Below are 18,391 nucleotides of genomic sequence, written 5' to 3'. Positions count from 1 at the left end.
AACGAGGGAGAGTCTGGTTTGGAAATGAATGCGGGAGTGAGGGCTCATGGGCGTAACCTGCAGAGAAGACAAGAGAGCCCCTCTGCCGACCACGGGGCCGGCCCAGGTCTGCTGGGAGCTTCCGAAGCGCTTGTCTGGATGCTGGTCACACGTGCCCAGCTGTCAGCCACAACGCTACTGGGTCTAGCCCGAGCCACATGTGTAGGCTTCTGGCCACATGGTGGAGAGCAGCGTCTACCTGCCAAGTGCCAGGCCCTGGGCTAATGCTTTAGAGGCAGCACAAGTGTCCTTCATCTTCCGAAACCCCATGGCCCATGAGTTCACACTGTGAGAGCTCAGACAGGGAGGGTACCTGCCTTGTAGGCAGTCTTCCCAAGAATCCTGCAGGGCAGGTGCGGCCAGCTCCTATTTACCGGTGAGGAAGCAAGGCCCAGAGAGGGGACTGGATTTGCACGAGGCCACACAGTTAGGAAGTGGGGGGGATGTGAACCCAGGACCGACTCCTCTGCCGTGTGACAAAAGAGATAACAAGGTGAGGGGAGGAGGTGGCTTTTGGCTGGATCACCAGCCTGAGTCGTGAATCTTGGTTTCTCAAGGCAATGCTACCACCAAGTTCATGCCAGGAGGCAGCTCTCTCCTCCTCCTGCCCTTCCTTTGGGGTTCCCAGAGCCTGGAGTGCACACTCACCCGTGCGTCTGGTGGACACACTCCGACTCTCCTTTGCAACTCACTGTAGGTGTGATCACCTGGAAAGCACTCCCGGAATGCTCTGGGCTGGCTGAGGGCCTGCCTCTGGATGACACAGCCTGACACGCGTTAGACATAGACTTTAAATCCTTCCATCAGCCTGAAGTCAGCTCTTCACCTGTCTGTTCTGCACTAAAGGATATGGTCTTCAAAGACATCCAACCATCTATCCCCAGCCATCCATCCATCCGCCTGAAAATCTATCCATCCACGCACCCATCCATCCATCCGTCAAATATTTATTGGACGTCACCTATGTTCCAAGCACTCAGAATACTGAACCCAAATCTTTATCCACAGACTGCTTGTTCATCTGTGTATCCCTACCACCTGGAAGAACAATAAAGATACAAACAATAGCCACGATTTACAACGATACCGATGAGCTCGATGATGAGTTTCAGAGAGGTTCAGGCATCCGCCTGGGGTGACTCCGTAAGTGGCAGAGCTAGGGTCTGAAGCTAGGTGTGTCTGACGCTAAAGCCATTCGGCCGCCTCCCTTTGCAGCAGTAAATGCGTTCTGTGCTGCCCCGGGCCCTCGCTCCGCCGTTTCTAAAGCGAGCCAAGGGGCCGCAGCCTCCGAGGCTCCGCCCCAGGCAAGGACCCCTCACCTTCTGCTGCCGGATGGCCCTGTTGATCCTCTTCTCCTGCTGCAGCTGCTGCTCCATGCGGCCCAGAGCCTCCTTCAGCAGAGCCTTCTCCTCCGCCTCCTTGTAGATGTCGTCCTCCAGCTTTGCCATCTGCGACTGGTACGTCTGCGTGGACACTTTACTCTGCCTGAGCGCACGGAGGGACACAGGTTCTTTCCCCCCCTCTTTCTCATCTGTGTCCCCAACCTGCGAGTGTCTCAGAATACTTCCGGCTGCGGCTATAACTTAGTGGCTTCATGGCCGGCAGATTTGGGGCGTAGAGGGCAGAATAAACAGCTCATCGGGTACCTACGTGTAGCAGGGGGTATGCTTCCAGCCCCCCCCCCCATTTCCCAGGGAGGGTGTAGGGGGACTGTGGCCACTGGAATAGCTATGGAAAGTCCATATGGTGAGCCCAAAGTAAAAAGTCACACAAGGTGCAGCTTGTTCGTGGAGAGAGACACAGAACGAACACTGAGCACCTGGGCCGCTGCTTTCTCATGGACAGACTCGCCTCTGCTGGGCCCCAGTCATCGCCTCCCCACCCCCCTGCAGATGCTCCCCTCCCCCAAGGTCTCTGCCTGCTCTGGACCTGGGTCTCCTGCTGCTCCGAGGTTCAGCCGCGAGAACGGACACCTGGCCTTCTCTGTGGGGTCACCCCCAGTACCTGAGCTGTTCTATGTCTTTTTCGTATCCTCGCAAAAGCTCCTCTTTTCTCTCCAGCCGGTTCTTGAGTTGGGTGATCTTATCGAACACCAGATCGAGGTCCCTCTGTCGGAGCCGGTTGACTCGCTCTCTCTCTTTTGCGGAGAGGTACTTCATGGATATGTGCCCGGACATGTCCTTGATGTTCATCAGACTCCCGAGCGTTTTGCTCATGTCCATGTACTACAAGGCAAGCGTTTGGCGGTAAGAGGCCTGGCCCAAGGCTGCTGGTGGCTGCTTCAAGGAAGCCAACACCTAATTCTGGGTCGTTCGTTTTCTACAATTGCAGAGAACACAGCCAAGTTTGGAAGCGAAGGCCGCTGGGCTTTCAGTAGGACCTTCATTTACTCCACATCCCTTTACGCTGTGCCTTTTTGAGAACCAGGAGGAAAAGTGACAACAGACATAAACATTCATTCTAACTACAGAGATGTGCAAGGAATTGGACCCTGCAATGTCCGACCCGTGCTGGGAGAGCAGATGGGTCTTGCGGAGCTATTATTACAACGAAATACGTGTGCGAGCCTGGTGTTAGTTATTCTCTCCGGTGGCTAACGCTGAGTGTGGGGGCCCCAGCTTGGGACAGGAGGGGACGGTGCTGTAGGTACATACCAGCTTTTCACTGAGATCTAAAGCCTCAGCCACGTCCACTTTCCCTGGCTTTTCCGTGGCCGGGATGGCTGAGCTGGCAAGGCCATTCTGAGGCTGAAATAAAAAAGAAGTGAACACTCTCTTGGCATGCCATTGTGCATGTCTACATCCCGGAGACAAAACACCGTGGTGACTGAAGAATGACTTGAGAGAGTTGATATTCGTTTCAGTTCCTGACCAGCCCGTCTGATTCCTCTGTCAACTGCTTTCTGGTAACTGTGCGCCCACCCCTCAGAGCATGACTCCCACTTGCCCTGTTCTCTGCTTACTTACTGTCTGCGTTCCCTCTGGACCAGTGGTTCTCAATCGAGGGTGATTTCGTCCACCCTCCCCTGCGTGCCCCAGGACGTTTGTCAATGCCGAGATACATTTTTGGTGGTTGCAACTGGAGGTGGGGGGTGCTACTGGCATTCAGCAGGCAGAGGGCCAGGGTGCTGCTAAGCATCCCACAGTACCTAGGACGGCCTCCCAAACAAAGGAATATCAGTAGTGCTCAGGTCGAGAATGCCCAGTCTAGATGACAAGCCTCATAAAAACAGAGGTCGTGTTGCCTTTGCACACTCTTCATTTCTTGTGCCCAGCATGGCACCGGGCACAGAGTGGGCAGATAAAATAGCCTTCCTCCTTTTATTAAAGGAATCTCATTTTTAGGTAACAGAAATTAAACCCTTACCAAATTTGGCTAAACCTTCTCCTAGTGCTGGAAGCTGCTGGAAGCTGCTGGGCGAGCATCCCTTCAAACCCACTCCAGAAACAATGCCCAATGGAATGAATCATGAGAGACTATGGACTATGAGAAACAAACTGAGGGCCTCAGAGGGGAGGGGGTGGGGGAATGGGATAGACCGGTGATGGGTAGTAAGGAGGGCACGTATTGCATGGTGCACTGGGTGTTATACGCAACTAATGAATCATCGAGCCTTACATCAGAAACCGGGGATGTACTGTATGGTGACTAACATAATATAATAAAAAATCATTAAAAAAAAAAGAAACAATGCCCAATGGTGTTCACAGCTGTGCCCTCACTAACATGCTCTCAGCCAGCTGGCTGCTCAAAGTCCCTACTGACCGTACGGAAAAGCCACCAGACGGATCAGGGAGTCTCGAGGACCACAAATAACTGTAATAAATCTCCCTAAAAAGCAAACTGGGTTTTAAGTGCTTGCCACGAGCATCTCTTGGCCCACAGCATTTGCTGGCACTCCACGGTAAACCTCTGAGATGAATAAAACCCAACTACAAAACTGTAAAGCCTCAGAAAGTGACTATGATAGACAAGCCTGGGCTCTTTGTCTCTACGTCTACAGTGCTGAGTGTGAAGGAGGGGGTTTGAGGATGACAAAGCCTTAAGTGCCACTCGGCGTCTCCAGTCCAGGGCGGGGTCCCCTGCACCCTGCTCCGGGTTCCCCTTCTTTTCCTGATGGAGGGTCACCTAAGGCAGGGTCTGGTCTACAAGGTTCAATCACACAGTCCCCATGCCCTTCTCTGCAGACTAGCAGGGAGCTACACGCAGTCCTGGGTCCATCAGTCATTATGCGTGACCTTGGGTGAAGTACTGGACTGCCTGAAGTCTTTTAACTTTTCTTATCTGAAGAACGGGGATCATGAGAGTAACTCCAACACGAGGCTGTCGTGAGGGTTGAATGATGACTGGCTGAACGACAAACGATAGCTTAGCTCAGTGCCTGGCACACAGCAAAAACTTAGTAGATGTCAGCGAGGCTTCCTCCTGCTCCTTCTCTTCTTTTAATCTGCATTTTTGCCAACCTTGGAGGATTGAGGTCTTCTGGGAGGGCTGGGGGCTCTCCTGCTCTGTGGCGGTGGTGGTGGCATAGGGTCAGTGGTAGGGGGAAGGTACATCTTGGAAGCAGCTCAGGATATGAGAGCCAGCTGAGCTCCCCACCTGGAGACTGTCCCTCTACTTCCAACCTCAGAGAATGAGGGCTTAGCCAGGAAGCCAACACATTCCTGAAGACTCACATCCCTAGCGAATGTCTAGAAAAATTGTGCAGGAGAATGTTGGTACAGATAGAATGACTTCGTTACGTCTTCCAGAAGCCTCTGCATGGTTTAGATCCAGCTATGGCGGCAAGCCATGCCCAGCGGATCCCGGGATTGACGCTGCGCCAAGCTGTCCATTGTCAGGTGTCAATGAGGCGCCCATCAAACATCCCTTCAGGGTACAGGGCACCTTCCGCATCACAGTCAAATTACTTCGGAAAATCCTAGCAAATAAAACTATTTCCCTTAAGAGAGGAAGGTTTTTCTTGAGTGACAGTATCTAAATACTATTAAACAATAATCATTTATTAAGTGTTTGCTCTGAGCCAGACGCGGGGATAAGCACTTAACACAGATGTCTCTGGGTTCTCACCAGTTCACAGCCGGGAAGGGAGGCCCAGAAAGGCTAAGAGCCCGCCCGAGGTCACACAGATGGCGGGGCTGGCATTCTGACACAGGTCCCTCTGACTCTAGAACTTGTGTCTTCTTAATCAACCCTCCAGCTACTCTTTATGTGTTCATGCTTTTCAGTTTGCCGCAAAAAAGCAAACTTCAGGCAAACTCATGGCATAATGTTAAAAATTAGCCTGTTGTATGGTGACTAATATATCATAATAAAAAAAATAAAAAGATTAAAAAAATAAAAATTAGCCTGCTGACTATTTTCTGCAGGATTTATCACATCATGTGGAAAGGAGGGCCCACGCGAGACGGCTCTGGGGCAATGTCAAATGCAAAGATTTAACACGCTGGGCATGAACGGAAAGCAAGCTCTCTGTTCAGACGTGGGGCTTCTGGTTCGGCAAAGGCCTGCGCACGTGGTGCAGACGCCGGCCTCCCAGGGAGGTCTGGCCCCCAAGCCACTGACACGCGTGGCCATGCCAGGGCACGCGGCTAGTGTCTGCCCCCACGCCCACCCTCTTCTCGCGTCACCGCAGAGAGAAACTTTCTTTGGTTACCGCTCTGATCTCTATTCTTGAGATTGTTGGCAAATCAGGTTTTGTGTCCAATAATTTCTGGACATTTTTTTCCATTCTGACCGTCTTTAAGTCTAGATAGGATTCAGTCAGGTCGTCCTTAGGATCTATAAAATAAATAATTGAGAGTCAAAAGAAAGGGTCAGGAAGAAGTTATTGCATGTAATAATCACAGCTGCTGGGGCACCTGGGTGGCTCGGTTGGTTAAGCATCTGACTTCAGCTCAGGTCATGATCTCAGGGTCCTGGGATTGAGCCCCAAGTTGGGCTCCCTGCTCAGCAGGGAGTCTGTTTCTCCCTCTCCCTCTGCCTCTCCCCCCTCCCCCCAGTTCGTGCCCTCTCTCTCTCAAATAAATAAAGTCTTAAAAAAAAAATCACAGCTGCTGTTTACTGGACCTTGACTTGCAGGCCAGTGCTGATGTCCACCGCCCTCCCTTAGCAGGTGAGAAATACACCTAGACAGGTAAATGGCTTGTCCACGGTCACACACAGCTAGTAGGAGGCTGGTGCCTCCCAGGAGCCAGTGCTGAGGCATGGCGGGTGAACTTTCAGCCACAGGAACAAGGATGGAACTTGAACCCCGGCTTTTGGGGCCTAGCCCAGCACTCCCCCCAGCAACAGGTGCAGTGTCTTGAGAACAGATCCCCTCTAAAGAGAGCATTCTAGAAGGTTCCCCAACGCTGATCCTTGCAGTGTTAGTCCATGACAAACGTCCCACCAGGCCACAGCGAAATAAGAAAAAGGACAATGTAGTGAGTTTTTCATGAAATCCCATTTATTTAAGATCAAGGCTTGCCCTTGACTCTGAGATCGTGCCTGCCATCTTTCCTTGTATTACAACGTCCTTTCGACTATGAAGTGATGGGACAGAAGACGGTGGTCCTGGCCGATGTCAGTGCCCAGAGTGACCTCTAGAGTCTGGGGCTCAGGGCTCTGAGCCGGGACAGGGAGACCAGCAGGGAGGGAACTTACTGGATGAGCTGGCCTTCTCGAGCTCCTTAATTCGCGCACGCAGTTCAGACAAGGCCTTTTTCTGACGCTGAATGATTTCCTCATGTCGGGACCCTTTGCACTTGGCCCCTAGATCACTGAAGGATTGTTCCTGTGGCCAGAAGGGTGCAGAGGACAGCTTTGTTAGGGGTCAGAGTCTCTTATAGTCCAAGCAACATGTACAACTCATGACTCGCAGAGACCCGGGCGCTTATACCTTGGAAGCTACTGTCAGGGGCTTCAGTGCAGAAGGGATTTAAATTTTTCATTTCAAATATAAAGTCACATCTAGGAAGATTTCCAATTCTCTTACCTACTTAGCATATCTATAAATAAAACCCCCCTCTATGTTCCCTCCCCGTGTTTTATATTTTCTTCTAATATTCTTCTAAGCTTGGGTTTCCATTTGTTGTCATTTGGGTCTTGCCTCAGAATAATCCCACCAAATTCTGCTCCAGGAGGGGCGTTTTTAGATAAGAACACATGGTACTTTCTTCTTGACTGGTAATAAGGATGGCTCTTCAATATTTGCTACGGGGAATGTGACATATTGGGTCGCGGTTGGTCTGGAGAAAGGAAGACCCTCCTCCGAGACTTCTGGAGGTTCTATTGTCCACAGAAGTTTCCGGGATGAGGGAACAGTTCCACACGGCACCATCCAATATGGCAGCCACCAGGCACAGAGCTCGAGTAGGGCTTGTAAAGGGCATAGACAAGGAGAGGTCTTCTCTATCTTTTAAGGATCATGTCCACCTTTCAGATTCAGAAGAATGCAAGGTTCCTTCTTTCAGAAAAATTCCCAGACACACAAAAATTTGCATACAGGGGCGCCTGGGTGGCTTAGTTGGTTGAGTGCCCGACTCTTGATTTCAGCTCAGGTCATGATCTCAGGATCCTGGGATCTGCACTCAGTGGGGAGTCTGCGTGAGGATTCTCTCTCTTCCTCTCCCTCTGCCCCCCCACCCCGACTCTCTCTCAAATAAATAAATCTTTTAAAAAATTTGCATACAGATTCTGGAGGTTCAGGCCCCCCCTGAAACCCAGTAACGGACTCTATGAGTCACATGGGCTCTGTGAGAGCAAAGTCTTTGTCTCCATTGGAGACTGTGGTGTTCCCAGGGCCCAGCACTGCGCCCGAGCTTAGTAGACGGTTGATAATTATGGCGCCTGAATGAATAGAGGTCAGAAACAGGAGTGGGAAGGAGCTTGTCCCAGCTTTCTGGCTGGGACCAGGGCTCGGCAGCAAAAAGAAAGGGGCTCTCCACCCCTGGCTGCACTTAGTAGGACCTCCCTGACCCTGACACTGCCTTCAGCCTGTTTATAGTTTGGATGGCCGGTCCACTCTTCCGAGGTTGGTTCCACACCGGCCTTGCTGTCTTTGAGGATGTGTGTTTGCCCAGGAGTGTGTTGTGTGTGTGCGCGTGTGCATGCATGCACGCACGTGTGCAGGAGTGTGGAGAGGAGGGTAGGGTCTACTGACCCGGGGGCGGGGCAGCCGCAGCAGCGAGGCTGGGTGATAGCCTTTATTCTGCCTGAAGAGTAGGCCTGAGCCTGATGTGACCCTCATGGCTCTTCTGGGAATTTGTTTATTTAGAGAAGAAGATGGAGATTCTTTCTCATACAACTCTGAAGCCCTCTGACCCACTCTGGCTTAGAAAGCCGGAAGTAGCCTGGGTTTGGAAAGCCATTCTGAGAAAGAACAAATACTTTTTCCCTTTTATCTTGCAGCCTCCCTCCCCCATCCTCTTCAGTTAATCCTGCCTCAGAAGGGAAACTAATAATCTTGGCGTCCCGTCAACAATCTGTCCTTGCAAACTCGTGCAGAGTCGGAGGGGGTCTGGTGTGAACAGGAACCCTGGGCCACGCTGCGCCCAGCCCTGGGGCCTGGCATACAGCAGACACTCAGTGGTTGTTGAACAAGTGAATGAATATGGGCTGGGTCCTGCACAGAGAGCTCGGGACTCCAACAAGTCGGAGACAGCAGCGAGACTCGCTCCCGGCCCCATGGAGCCCAGGGAGCGGGATGGCTGGGGCTGTGCTGAGCCCCTTCGACTTCTGCGAAAGCGCTCTCTGGACAGCGATGGTGCCAAGGACAGCTGGCCGGGCCGCCGAGCCCTTTCGTTCAAGCCGTGCACGGCGCTGGCTCGCTGCTGTTTGGCAGGGGAAGGGCATCTTTGAGAGCAGGAAGGCAAGCTGACACATTTGGCCCTGTTTCCAAGTGAAAATCCCAAGCCCATTACTGAAATGCCCTGTTGTCTAGTTTCATAAAGCAAAGGGGAGAAGGATGTCCCCGGACTCCAGGAAACCGGAGGCCTCGAGGAAGCCCCGCACCCCAGCCCAGGGCAGAGTGGGAGTGCCACCTCGGGGGGCAGCGTGGCGAAAGCTGTTCTCACTCGGACACACGCTCCCTGTGCTCCGTGCAGCTGGGGCTTCCGGGCGTGCAAAGGCTTCTGGGCAGGCACCCCGAGAGGAGCCCCCGAGAGACAGGCGTGGAGCAGAAATGGTATGGCTCTTGGGGAAGACAGTCTGGCCCCATCAAGCCCAATTTGGGATGCCCTCTGGACCCAGCATTTTCACATCCGGGAATCTGTTTCACATACACATGTACAGGGATATTAACTGTAGCAACATGTGAAAGGAGACACAGCCTCGATGTCCATGAGCAGGGACACAGGAGGGACAAGAGGGATGCGGTGGAATTCCATGCACCCAATTAAAAGAACAAAACGGCTCTTTTACACTTATTAGAAAAGATAGCCTTTACACGGTATTCAGTGGGACAAAAACATGTTGCAGAATATACATGGCTTAATACCATTATTTTGCAAAAAGATGCATTGAATAAACATGTATATATAGCTTCTGTGTGTTCGTGCGCATAAATAAAATTTATTTCTCTACAATCCCATGACGTGCTGGCCGTCATGACGCCTACTTTGCAGACAAGGCAGCCGGCATACGATTACCTCTCTGAGGTCAGCATTTCTGGTGCAGGAGTCCCACCCCGGGATGGAACGCGGGCAGCCCGGGGCTGAGGCCGACCTTCGCACACTGCAGGGTCACGCCTGTACGAGGGTAGGGCAGTGTCTGTGAGGAAAAGGGCTGATGGCGCACGTGCCAAACTGCCGACAGCCGTGACCTCCGGTGGCCGCGGGAGGAGGGCGGGCTCTATCTCTTTTTACACATTTCACATAAGCAAGTCATATTTTTGGAACTTAGAAGGAAAGTATTTTCAGAAGCAAAGACAGGCATCACTGGGCTCTTTTTTAGCCTTGTCCCCCCGCGTGGCCAGGCCTGGGTGGCACTCACCTCTTGACTGCTCCAGAGAATGTCCGTGTGGACCGGTTCCATCTGCACCGAGATGTCACACATCTGGGCCGAGTTCCTGGGCTTCTGTTCCTTCTCCTTGTACAGCTGGACTCTGTGCTTCTCTTGGGAGGCCCTAGGGCAGAGAAGATGAGTCACTGGACAGCAGGGCGGCTGGCACCATGAGGTTCTAGGACCCACGAGTGTCCTTTGGAGCCACTGGCAGAACAGAAAAAGGAACTCCATTTCACAGGTCACTGAAACCTTCGGGTCTTCAAGTCTCCTGCCCACAGATTCCTAGAGAATTTAGTTTCAGGGGACCTGTAAAATCGTGGCCAGGGCAGTAGACACCTGTCCACCCTTGTTTCCCTTACCAGGTCTGCGGGATACCTGCTGGGGCATTTCCTGGGGCATTTATTGTGTGACTGGAGGCTCTCCTTGCCTCATTTTCCAGGCAAGGAAAGAACACACGGTAATTTGCCCGTGGCCATGAAGCTTGTAAGAGAAGGTGGCCGGCTTTGAATCCGGGCAGCCTGTGTCTTTAACAACTATGTGACTCTGCCTTGGCCATGAGCCAAGAGGCATATGAAGCTACAGGGTAGTCACAAGATGTGGATTACTCGACCCTTCTTGGAGAAGACGTTACTCTTATGTCAAAATAAGGCTAAGCTGTGGATGAAACTGCAAACTCACATGTATTTTTTAGATTAATGTGGAATGAGGACGAAATTTTACATTTATTTTAAACTGACTTCTTTTACCCCAGTTTATACATTTGTTCAATCAATACTTATAAAGTTCCCTATGTGCCAGGCACTGTGTGAATGCTGGGGAGTCAACAGCAGGCAAGGTCTACGCGGGGCTCCTTATGGGGAAGGTGGACAATTAAGTAGGCCATAGCAGCCTGGCTGTGTGAGAAGTGTTAGGTCGTATGGAGCGTAGGGGCTGAGAGACCCTGGAAAGAGTAGGAGCCCTTGGCTATGTTTGGTGAGGGTAAGTGACAGAGGGCTTCCTGGAGGAAGTGGCATTTAAGCTGAGACCTGTCCCCTGGAATACTGGGCAGGAATGTTTGAGAGGCACAGAACTAAGCAAAACCCTGTTTTAAATGATGAGGTTGTGAAGTAATGAAACACATGTCATCCATCCACCCCTCCATCCCTCCATCCCTCCATCCCTTTAACATTTACTGAATGACCTCCGCGTGCGAGGCTCCCTGGGCACTTGGGTGTGTCTGGGCTCCCCATACCATGAGGTCCTTCCCACACACCTGAGTGCCTCCTTGAGGACCTCCAGCTCCCTGTCCTTCCTTTCCACCAGGCCGGTCAGCTGCGCCATCTTTTCCTTGAGTGCTCTCAGCTCGCTGCTTTGTTGCTGGACCAGCGCCACGTTCCGCTCCAGTTCCATCTTCTGCTTTTCATTAAGCTCCCCTGGGAGAGACAGGAAAGCTGGTGAGGGGGTCTCCTGCCCCAGGGCTATGCCAGGGCCACAGCCGAGATGGCCAGGCCTACAAGAACCATGAGGCGTGTCCACCCCCCAGGAATTCTCCATGGGAGGGAGCGTTAGTAACAGCCAGGGGGTCTGCCTGTGTCTTAGCAAAGGAAAACAAAGCTCTGCCTGACCCCAGCGTTCCAAAAATGGTCAGGGCTCCGTCTCTGTACCTGTGGCATTTTGGGGCTCCCTGGTCGACCTTCAGTGGCCTGCTTCTGCATCTGTTTGCCTAAGGGTGTTCCTTCCACGGCCTCTGGGGTCTGCCAGGTGCAACAGCCTCCAACCGACACGGATGAGACTGGAGTTCACAGCCTGGCTCCCTCACCCCTGGGGTGGTCGACCCGGGGGCTGGGCTGTACCCTGCTCCCCAGTGTCCCCCCAGCTCCAGCTGCCCGCCCTGCCCCGCCTGACACCACAGCTTTCTTTGCCTTCCTCCCCTCCCTGCCTCTCGTCCACGCCCACGGCGGCTGGTTCCCAGGATCACCTCTCAAACACACTGCACACAGCAGCATTCTGGTCTCGGGGTCAGCCTCTGGCAGAACCCAAACGGAGACACTTGCATTAGCTCCGATTTTCACAGCAACCCTACAAGTGAGTTACCGGCACACCCCACTTCACAGATGCAGAAACGGGCTCAGAGAGGTAAAGGCGCTTGCCGAAATGCACGGGACTAGAATAAATAGCAGATCCAGAACCAGGTCCAAAGTCTCCTGATTCTAGAACGGGACCTGCTAGGCTCGCTACTACACTTTCTCATACCTCAGTATGAAAACAATCACTCTTTGAAAAATCAGCCATAAATGCCCTGGGGGCGTTGACAGTACAGCCAGAAGGAGTAAATACCACTCAAGGTTTTGGGGGTGCACTGGGTTTGAGATGGGGACAAGACAAGAGGAGTGCTCCTCACCCTCCCTCGACTTCCCCAAACCGAGTTCTGTCTCCTGACTCCTGCCTGCCTGTGCCTTTTGGCTTGGTGGAGGCTGGGTCTGGGAAGGAGAAGAGGGCTATAAGAAGCCAAAGAGGGGAGGCAGAAGGAAAAGGACAGGGTTGGGGGGGGGGCAGAGAGAAAAAGTATTCAGCTAGACTGGCTCTTGCTCTTTGGTCCCTAGTGTAGGTGGCCCCTGATGTCCAGCCAGCTCCAGCAAGCAGGTGTTTGTAGGTGATTTTGCAGCAGAGGAAGGGGAGGCGAGGAGACAGTACCTTGCTCTAGGTCCCAGAGCTGGGGGGTGCTGGGATTTGTGCCCTCACTCCCAGCTTTCGTCTCCAGAGACAAATCTCTGAGATAAAAGGGGATTTTTCCCAAAAAGAAAGCTGCGTGTCAATGCAGAGGTCTGAAGCCCTCTAAGAATGCTCCTCGTGGCTCCCTGATAAGGCATCAGTCTCGCTGACTGAGGGACAAATGCTCAAATGCTGTGACCGCCCAGGAAAGCAGGTCAGCAGGATTTTTAATGCTAAGCTTTCCAACTCTTAAGCCTGTTCTTTCCTTTCTCAAAGCAGGTCAGGAAGTCAAGAGAGGCAGGCAATCATACAGACCTCTCAAATCTGACATTCGGTTGTGGGCTTCCGTGAGGTTTTTCCTTAACCTCATGATGACCTCCTGCTGAGACAGGATCTCCTTCTGAGCCGTCAGTAGATCCCCTCTGAAACTCACAAAGACAGGCCGAGTTAGCTCACCTCAGTCTCCGGGATGTCCCCAGTGCCTGGAAGGGGCCAGGTAGAAATGCGAGGTGACCCTCCTTCAGTGTGGGTCCACCGGACGCCAGTCCCAGCAAGGGAGAGAAGCATATGCTCTTTTAAAAATTCTCAAAGCAGCAATTCATTTCGATGCAAAAAAAAAAAAAAAAAAAAGTACACGGAGATAGGACAGAGGATCCCAGGTTCAGTTTGAGGCTGAGCTATGGCAAGTATTGGCTTATTTCACAAGCCATTTAAGCTAAGGTGCAGCGAGGGGACGTGACTTGCCCAGAGCCACACATCTGCATAGATACGATCATAGATCCACCTGGATCTTTCCATGACACCATCCTGACCTGCTAGAGGATCGAGAAATTCAAATGACAGCAAGAAGACCCCAGACTCGACTCCTTTTTTTCAGGTTCTGATGATGTGGCCAGAAGCCGGGGTGGGGGGGTGTCTCTGGCCTGGTGTGCACACACCCGTCGGGTACTCACATCAAGGTGTCACACACTTCGTCTTTGACACTGCTCTCCATCGGAGGCGCCGCTGGGGGCTCTCGCTGCATCACCTCCTCCTGGGCTGAATCAGAGGGCCCCGTGAGTGTCATTGCAGTCCGCGTGCAACTGATGCTCTCCTTCCCCTGGGCTTATAAATACACCTGCATCTTTCCCAACTTAGCCATGTCCCTGTATGCCGCCCTCTCCCCCTAATGAGCCCCACCATGGGTTCTGTGGCACGGCTGGGACCCCCTCCCCCCACATACGAGCTCATGAAATCTTTCCAGCTACTCTATGAGGCAGGGCTCATGAACTCCATTTACAGGGGAGGCAATGGGCACAGGAGGGGCAGAACCTGCTGGCGCCGCTCAGCAAGCCGAGGGGGTGGAGCCCCAACCACCGGGCCACGCCTCCTCCCTATTCCGCCTTTCCTCCCAGACAAGTCCTGTCCTGTCTTCTCCTCCCACTTCCTCCTCAGCCCACTGGCCTTCCGGTTTCCACCCTCACCCTCAGTGACACGTTTACTCATTCACCAGGTGCTTATGGAATGTCTGCTTTCTGGTAGATTCTGAGCTAAATGTGACTATTTTGTTGTCACCCTTTGGGTCCCAGCTCCCTCTGACCTGGATCTGGGTTGGGAAACTGAGTCCCACTCCATGCTTGGGCCATGGTGCCCTGTTCCTCCTGGGTCACCTGTCAGGGCCGCCATCTGAGGAACTGCAGGGACCCTGCCTGGCCTGTCCGTTCGGAGTCCCCAGTGCCTAGAATAAGCTTGGAACCTAACAGATGCTCAAAGAAGAGCACTGAGTGAATGAAAGCATGAAGTGAGCTCTGGTAGCTTGTCAGCTGGCTGGAGACCAGGACTATGGTTCTCAATCAGGGGCGAGTTTGCCCCCCCCCCCCCGGGACATCTGGCAATGTCCGAAGACATTTCTGGTAGTCACACTGGAGTGGGGGGTTGCTGCTGGCACGCGGGGTGCCGCGGCTGAGAAACCCTGGCCTGAGGCTCAACTTCCAGAACTCTCCTCCGAGAGCTCAGCATCTTTGCAATGCATTGCATTGCCTTGTCATTTAGGGTGAGTACGCGCTCACAACCCTGAGTTCTTTTCTCAGCCCCTTTTGGATTTCTTTTCAAAGCTGGTTAGGAAAGGCCATTAGACGAAGTCGCAGACTCCTGAGGGTAGAGAGAAGGCTCTGAAAGGCCTCTGCATGGGATATTTTCACGTGGAAAAGACTGCTCGATGCACGCCGCTCTGACGCCCCTCGGCAGCCTGGCAGCCTGTGCGTCTCCACCGGCTCACTGGCTCGGCACAAAGGACGTCCCGTCTCGTTGTTGTGACTTCTGTCTAGCCTGGGCCTCGAGGGCCCCTAACCTTGCTGTGTAATGGGAAGAAAATGGTGCCTCTAGGGAAAAGAGGAGCTTTCAAGCGAGGTGCCGCCCTTTCTGACCCATCATCAGCCCACTGGGACCCAGGGGATAATCAGAACCCACCCTGAACGCTAAGATCCTCTCAGCGTCTCTTTGGACTGACCTGGGTCGCTGTCCTTCAAGGTTGCAATCTCGCCTTCTATTTTTTTATGGTGCTCAGTCACTTTCTGGAGTCTTTCTTCGAGGCTCACGATCGTCTGGGAGTGCTGTTTGATTTGCTCCTTATATTCCCTGATTTCCGTTTCAAAGCCGTGTTTCTGTGAGTTCTGTTCTTCCTGGAGGGCCTTCACTGTCTGCTGTTGCAGCTGAATCCGCTCCTCCATGATGAGCTGGGAAGACAGGGAAGTCGTTAGTGCGATCCCGGGAGCTGGGTGTGACGTCAAGGACGACAATAGCAATATGCCACCTTTGCACCCACGGGCACGGAACTCGGACCCACCTCAGGGCCTTTGCACATGCTGTGCCCCCCCGCATGGTACTCTCCTCCCCCCAGCTCCTTGCACGACTGACTCCTTCTTGTGTTTCAGGTCTCAATTCCAACGTCACCTCCTCAGAGGGGCCCTTCCTTGACTGCCTGTCTAAAGCAGCAGCTCGAGACATTTCTATTCCATCCTCTGCCTTCATTTTCGATGATGTGCTTATCGCCGTGTGAATGATCTCGTTTGTTTCCCATCCCCACTAGAATGTAGCTGCAGGAAAGCAGAAACTGACCTTTCCTTATTACCGATGTACCCACAGCCCCGGTGCCTAGACCCGCCCCTGCAGCACGTAGACCTAGCTGTTCAATAAGGACTTGTTGAATTAACGAATGAACAATTTTATAAGAAAAAGAGAATGAATTTATATTTCTTTTTTAAATTTCTTTTTTTTATTTTTTAAAGTAGGCTCCACACCCAGCTTGGAGCCCAACAACGGGCTTGAACTCATGACCCTGAGATCAAGACCTGAGCTGAGATCAAGAGTCAGATGCTTAACCCACTGAGTCACCCAGGAGCCCCAAATTTCTAGTTCTTGAAAGCAGAAATTCCCAATCATCACCAAGAGGTGAGTTGGACCTTTTCCCGTAGCCGCCCCTGCCCTTCCTGAGACTGCTCTCGGGGCTTCTCGATGCCTCATCCCAGCTCCCCTCCTGCTTCTCCGACTACATCTTCCTCAGCTCTGATGACATCAGACTCCTGCTCCTTATTCCCGGTTGACACGTTGGGCCTCGGTCCCCGACCCTGAAGCTCACACATGCACACCGTTTTAACGAAAACTCCTCCTCTAAATTGAGACCTCTTGTCTTGCTTTCTCCCTCAAATCTATTGAACCACCAAAAGTTGGGGGCACTTTTGAACTTCGCTACCCCACCTTCGCGTCAGTCTGAATTCTTCACCTTCCCCAGAAGACAGACCCTCCCCCCAAGAGCCAGTCTGACCTCCATAGGCCTGTCAATATGCCACCCACAGGCCATTCTCGCCCTGGGTGCCCCAGCTTGAAGCCCAGCACCTCCCTCTCTTTGGTGCTCATGTCCCTTCAATCATTTCTCACGTCCTGCCATTTCTCTTGTGTCTGTCCCTACAGCGACTCTTTCCTGCCTGTCCTGTGCCACCCCGAGTCTGCAGGTCCTTCTGACTCTGGGCTTACAGACACGGCCACCGTGTGCCGAAGCCCGAGCTGGCGTCTCAGACTCCAGTCCCTCTCAAATTCACTTTGCACTCTTTTGCCAGATGAATCCTCATTACTTCCTTGCCCACAGACCACAGAATATATGAATGACGAATGAGTGCAGTATTGAGCCCTGATGGTGGAGGGCCTTGAATGCCGAGCTAAAATTTTAAACCATTAAAGTCTGTGGAATAGTCAGGATTACTAAGGTCTGGGGCTGCTCAGTCCTTCAGCCTGATCCTGTGAGGACCCTGTATTACAACATCTTAGAACGCCTAGAGAGAGGGCATTGTAGCCTCTGTTCCCCTTTCATTCGAGACCAGTGCTTTTCAACAGAGGGCAATTTTGGCCCCCAGAGGACATTTGGCAAAGTCTGAAGACACTGTGGGTTGACATGTCTGGAGGGAGGATGTTACTGGAGTCTGGCAGGTAGAGACCCGGGGAGATATTATGCTTCCTGTGATGGACAGGCCAGCCACACACAAGAAAGGGTTATCCAGCCTGAGCACCAGCAGTGCCTAGGCTGAGAGCCCCGGGCTAAATCACGAGTTCTCCCGGCCTTGTGATCCTTCATTGAGGGAAAGAGTCTCCCGTCTCCGGAAGGCACCAACTCACCATTTTTGTCTTGGTGGTTTCCAGTTCAGCTAACGTTTCATTTAATTTCATGGTGAGGCTCTCTGCTCTTTGGCTCTCGGCCGTCTTGGTTTTCTGAGCCTCTTCTACCATGGCCAGTGCGTCATTTAGTTTACTATTTAAGATGTCTTCTTTTTGTACTTTTAAGTCTATTTCCTGGACAAACAGCAAACACCAAATTAACAGAAATTCAGGAATGAATGTTTACCCTAGCTGCTCCCCCTAGCCCTGGCCCCCCATTTTCAGAGAGGAGGTGAACTCTATTCTGTTATTGTCCCTTTTTCAGCCCAACGTCCATGCTTTCTCTGGAAGGTTCCAATTATTATAGAGCTCTCTTTTCTCTCCAGCTGAGACTGTCTCCTTGTGATTTCTGGTCTCTGAGCTCAGTTCTGTCACCTGGAATGCACTAAGTTTTATTTGTCTTTTATGAGACAGCCCTTTAAATATTTGAAGAAGGCTGTCATGTCTCTCTCTAAATCTATTTTCCAGGATAAATGTGATGAGCTCCTTCACCTCTTAGCCACGGGATCTGCCCTCAGCATCCTCCCCCACATCCCTCCCTGGCTTTGGAGGGGTAGCCTCCCCTCTTCCCTCTGGCCTCTGGCAAGCTGGGCTCTTCTCGCCCGTCTGTGCACTCCTCATCCCTCCTCCTGGAATCCACTCTTCCAGTCCTGGACTCTCCCAATTCTACTCTCCTCCGGGAGCCCCTCCTCAGACCATGCGGAATGCAAGCTTTGTGACCAGTCCTGGGTGGGGGCCTCACGAACTTTATTTATTTACTTTACTTTCAATTTTTAAAAAGATTATTTATTTATTTGAGCAAGTGGGGGGGGCAGAGTGCATGAGCAAGGGTGGGGGAGGGGCAGAAGGAGAAGGAGGTTCTCCACTGAGCAGGGAGCCCGATGTGGGGCTCGATCCCAGGACCCTGGGATCATGACCTGAGCCGAAGGCGGACGCTTAACTGACTGAGCCACCCAGGTGCCCCTACTTGACTTTATTTTTAAAGAGCGGT

At 52.4% G+C, this 18,391-nt stretch overlaps 1 protein-coding gene across 1 annotated transcript in view; it reads right to left on the bottom strand.

Annotated features, from left to right (window-relative positions):
- FHAD1 (forkhead associated phosphopeptide binding domain 1) overlaps positions 1-18,391 on the bottom strand; it is a 123,332-nt gene that overhangs the window by 10,761 nt on the left and 94,180 nt on the right. Inside the window, exons 21-30 of the mRNA XM_040645810.1 lie at positions 15,203-15,428; positions 13,668-13,752; positions 13,030-13,136; positions 11,276-11,435; positions 10,012-10,144; positions 6,685-6,814; positions 5,696-5,820; positions 2,694-2,786; positions 2,044-2,264; positions 1,359-1,524 (exon numbers count right to left, since the gene is read on the bottom strand). Of these exons, the coding sequence (XP_040501744.1) occupies positions 1,359-1,524; positions 2,044-2,264; positions 2,694-2,786; positions 5,696-5,820; positions 6,685-6,814; positions 10,012-10,144; positions 11,276-11,435; positions 13,030-13,136; positions 13,668-13,752; positions 15,203-15,428 (1,446 nt within the window). The remainder of the gene's footprint in view (positions 1-1,358; positions 1,525-2,043; positions 2,265-2,693; positions 2,787-5,695; positions 5,821-6,684; positions 6,815-10,011; positions 10,145-11,275; positions 11,436-13,029; positions 13,137-13,667; positions 13,753-15,202; positions 15,429-18,391) is intronic.

This window comes from Ursus maritimus, unplaced genomic scaffold (genome assembly GCF_017311325.1).
Source record: "Ursus maritimus isolate PB19 unplaced genomic scaffold, ASM1731132v1 scaffold_32, whole genome shotgun sequence".
Taxonomy (NCBI): domain Eukaryota; kingdom Metazoa; phylum Chordata; class Mammalia; order Carnivora; family Ursidae; genus Ursus; species Ursus maritimus.
Note: the sequence above shows the minus strand (reverse complement) of the source record. Positions and strands in the feature narration are given on the sequence as shown.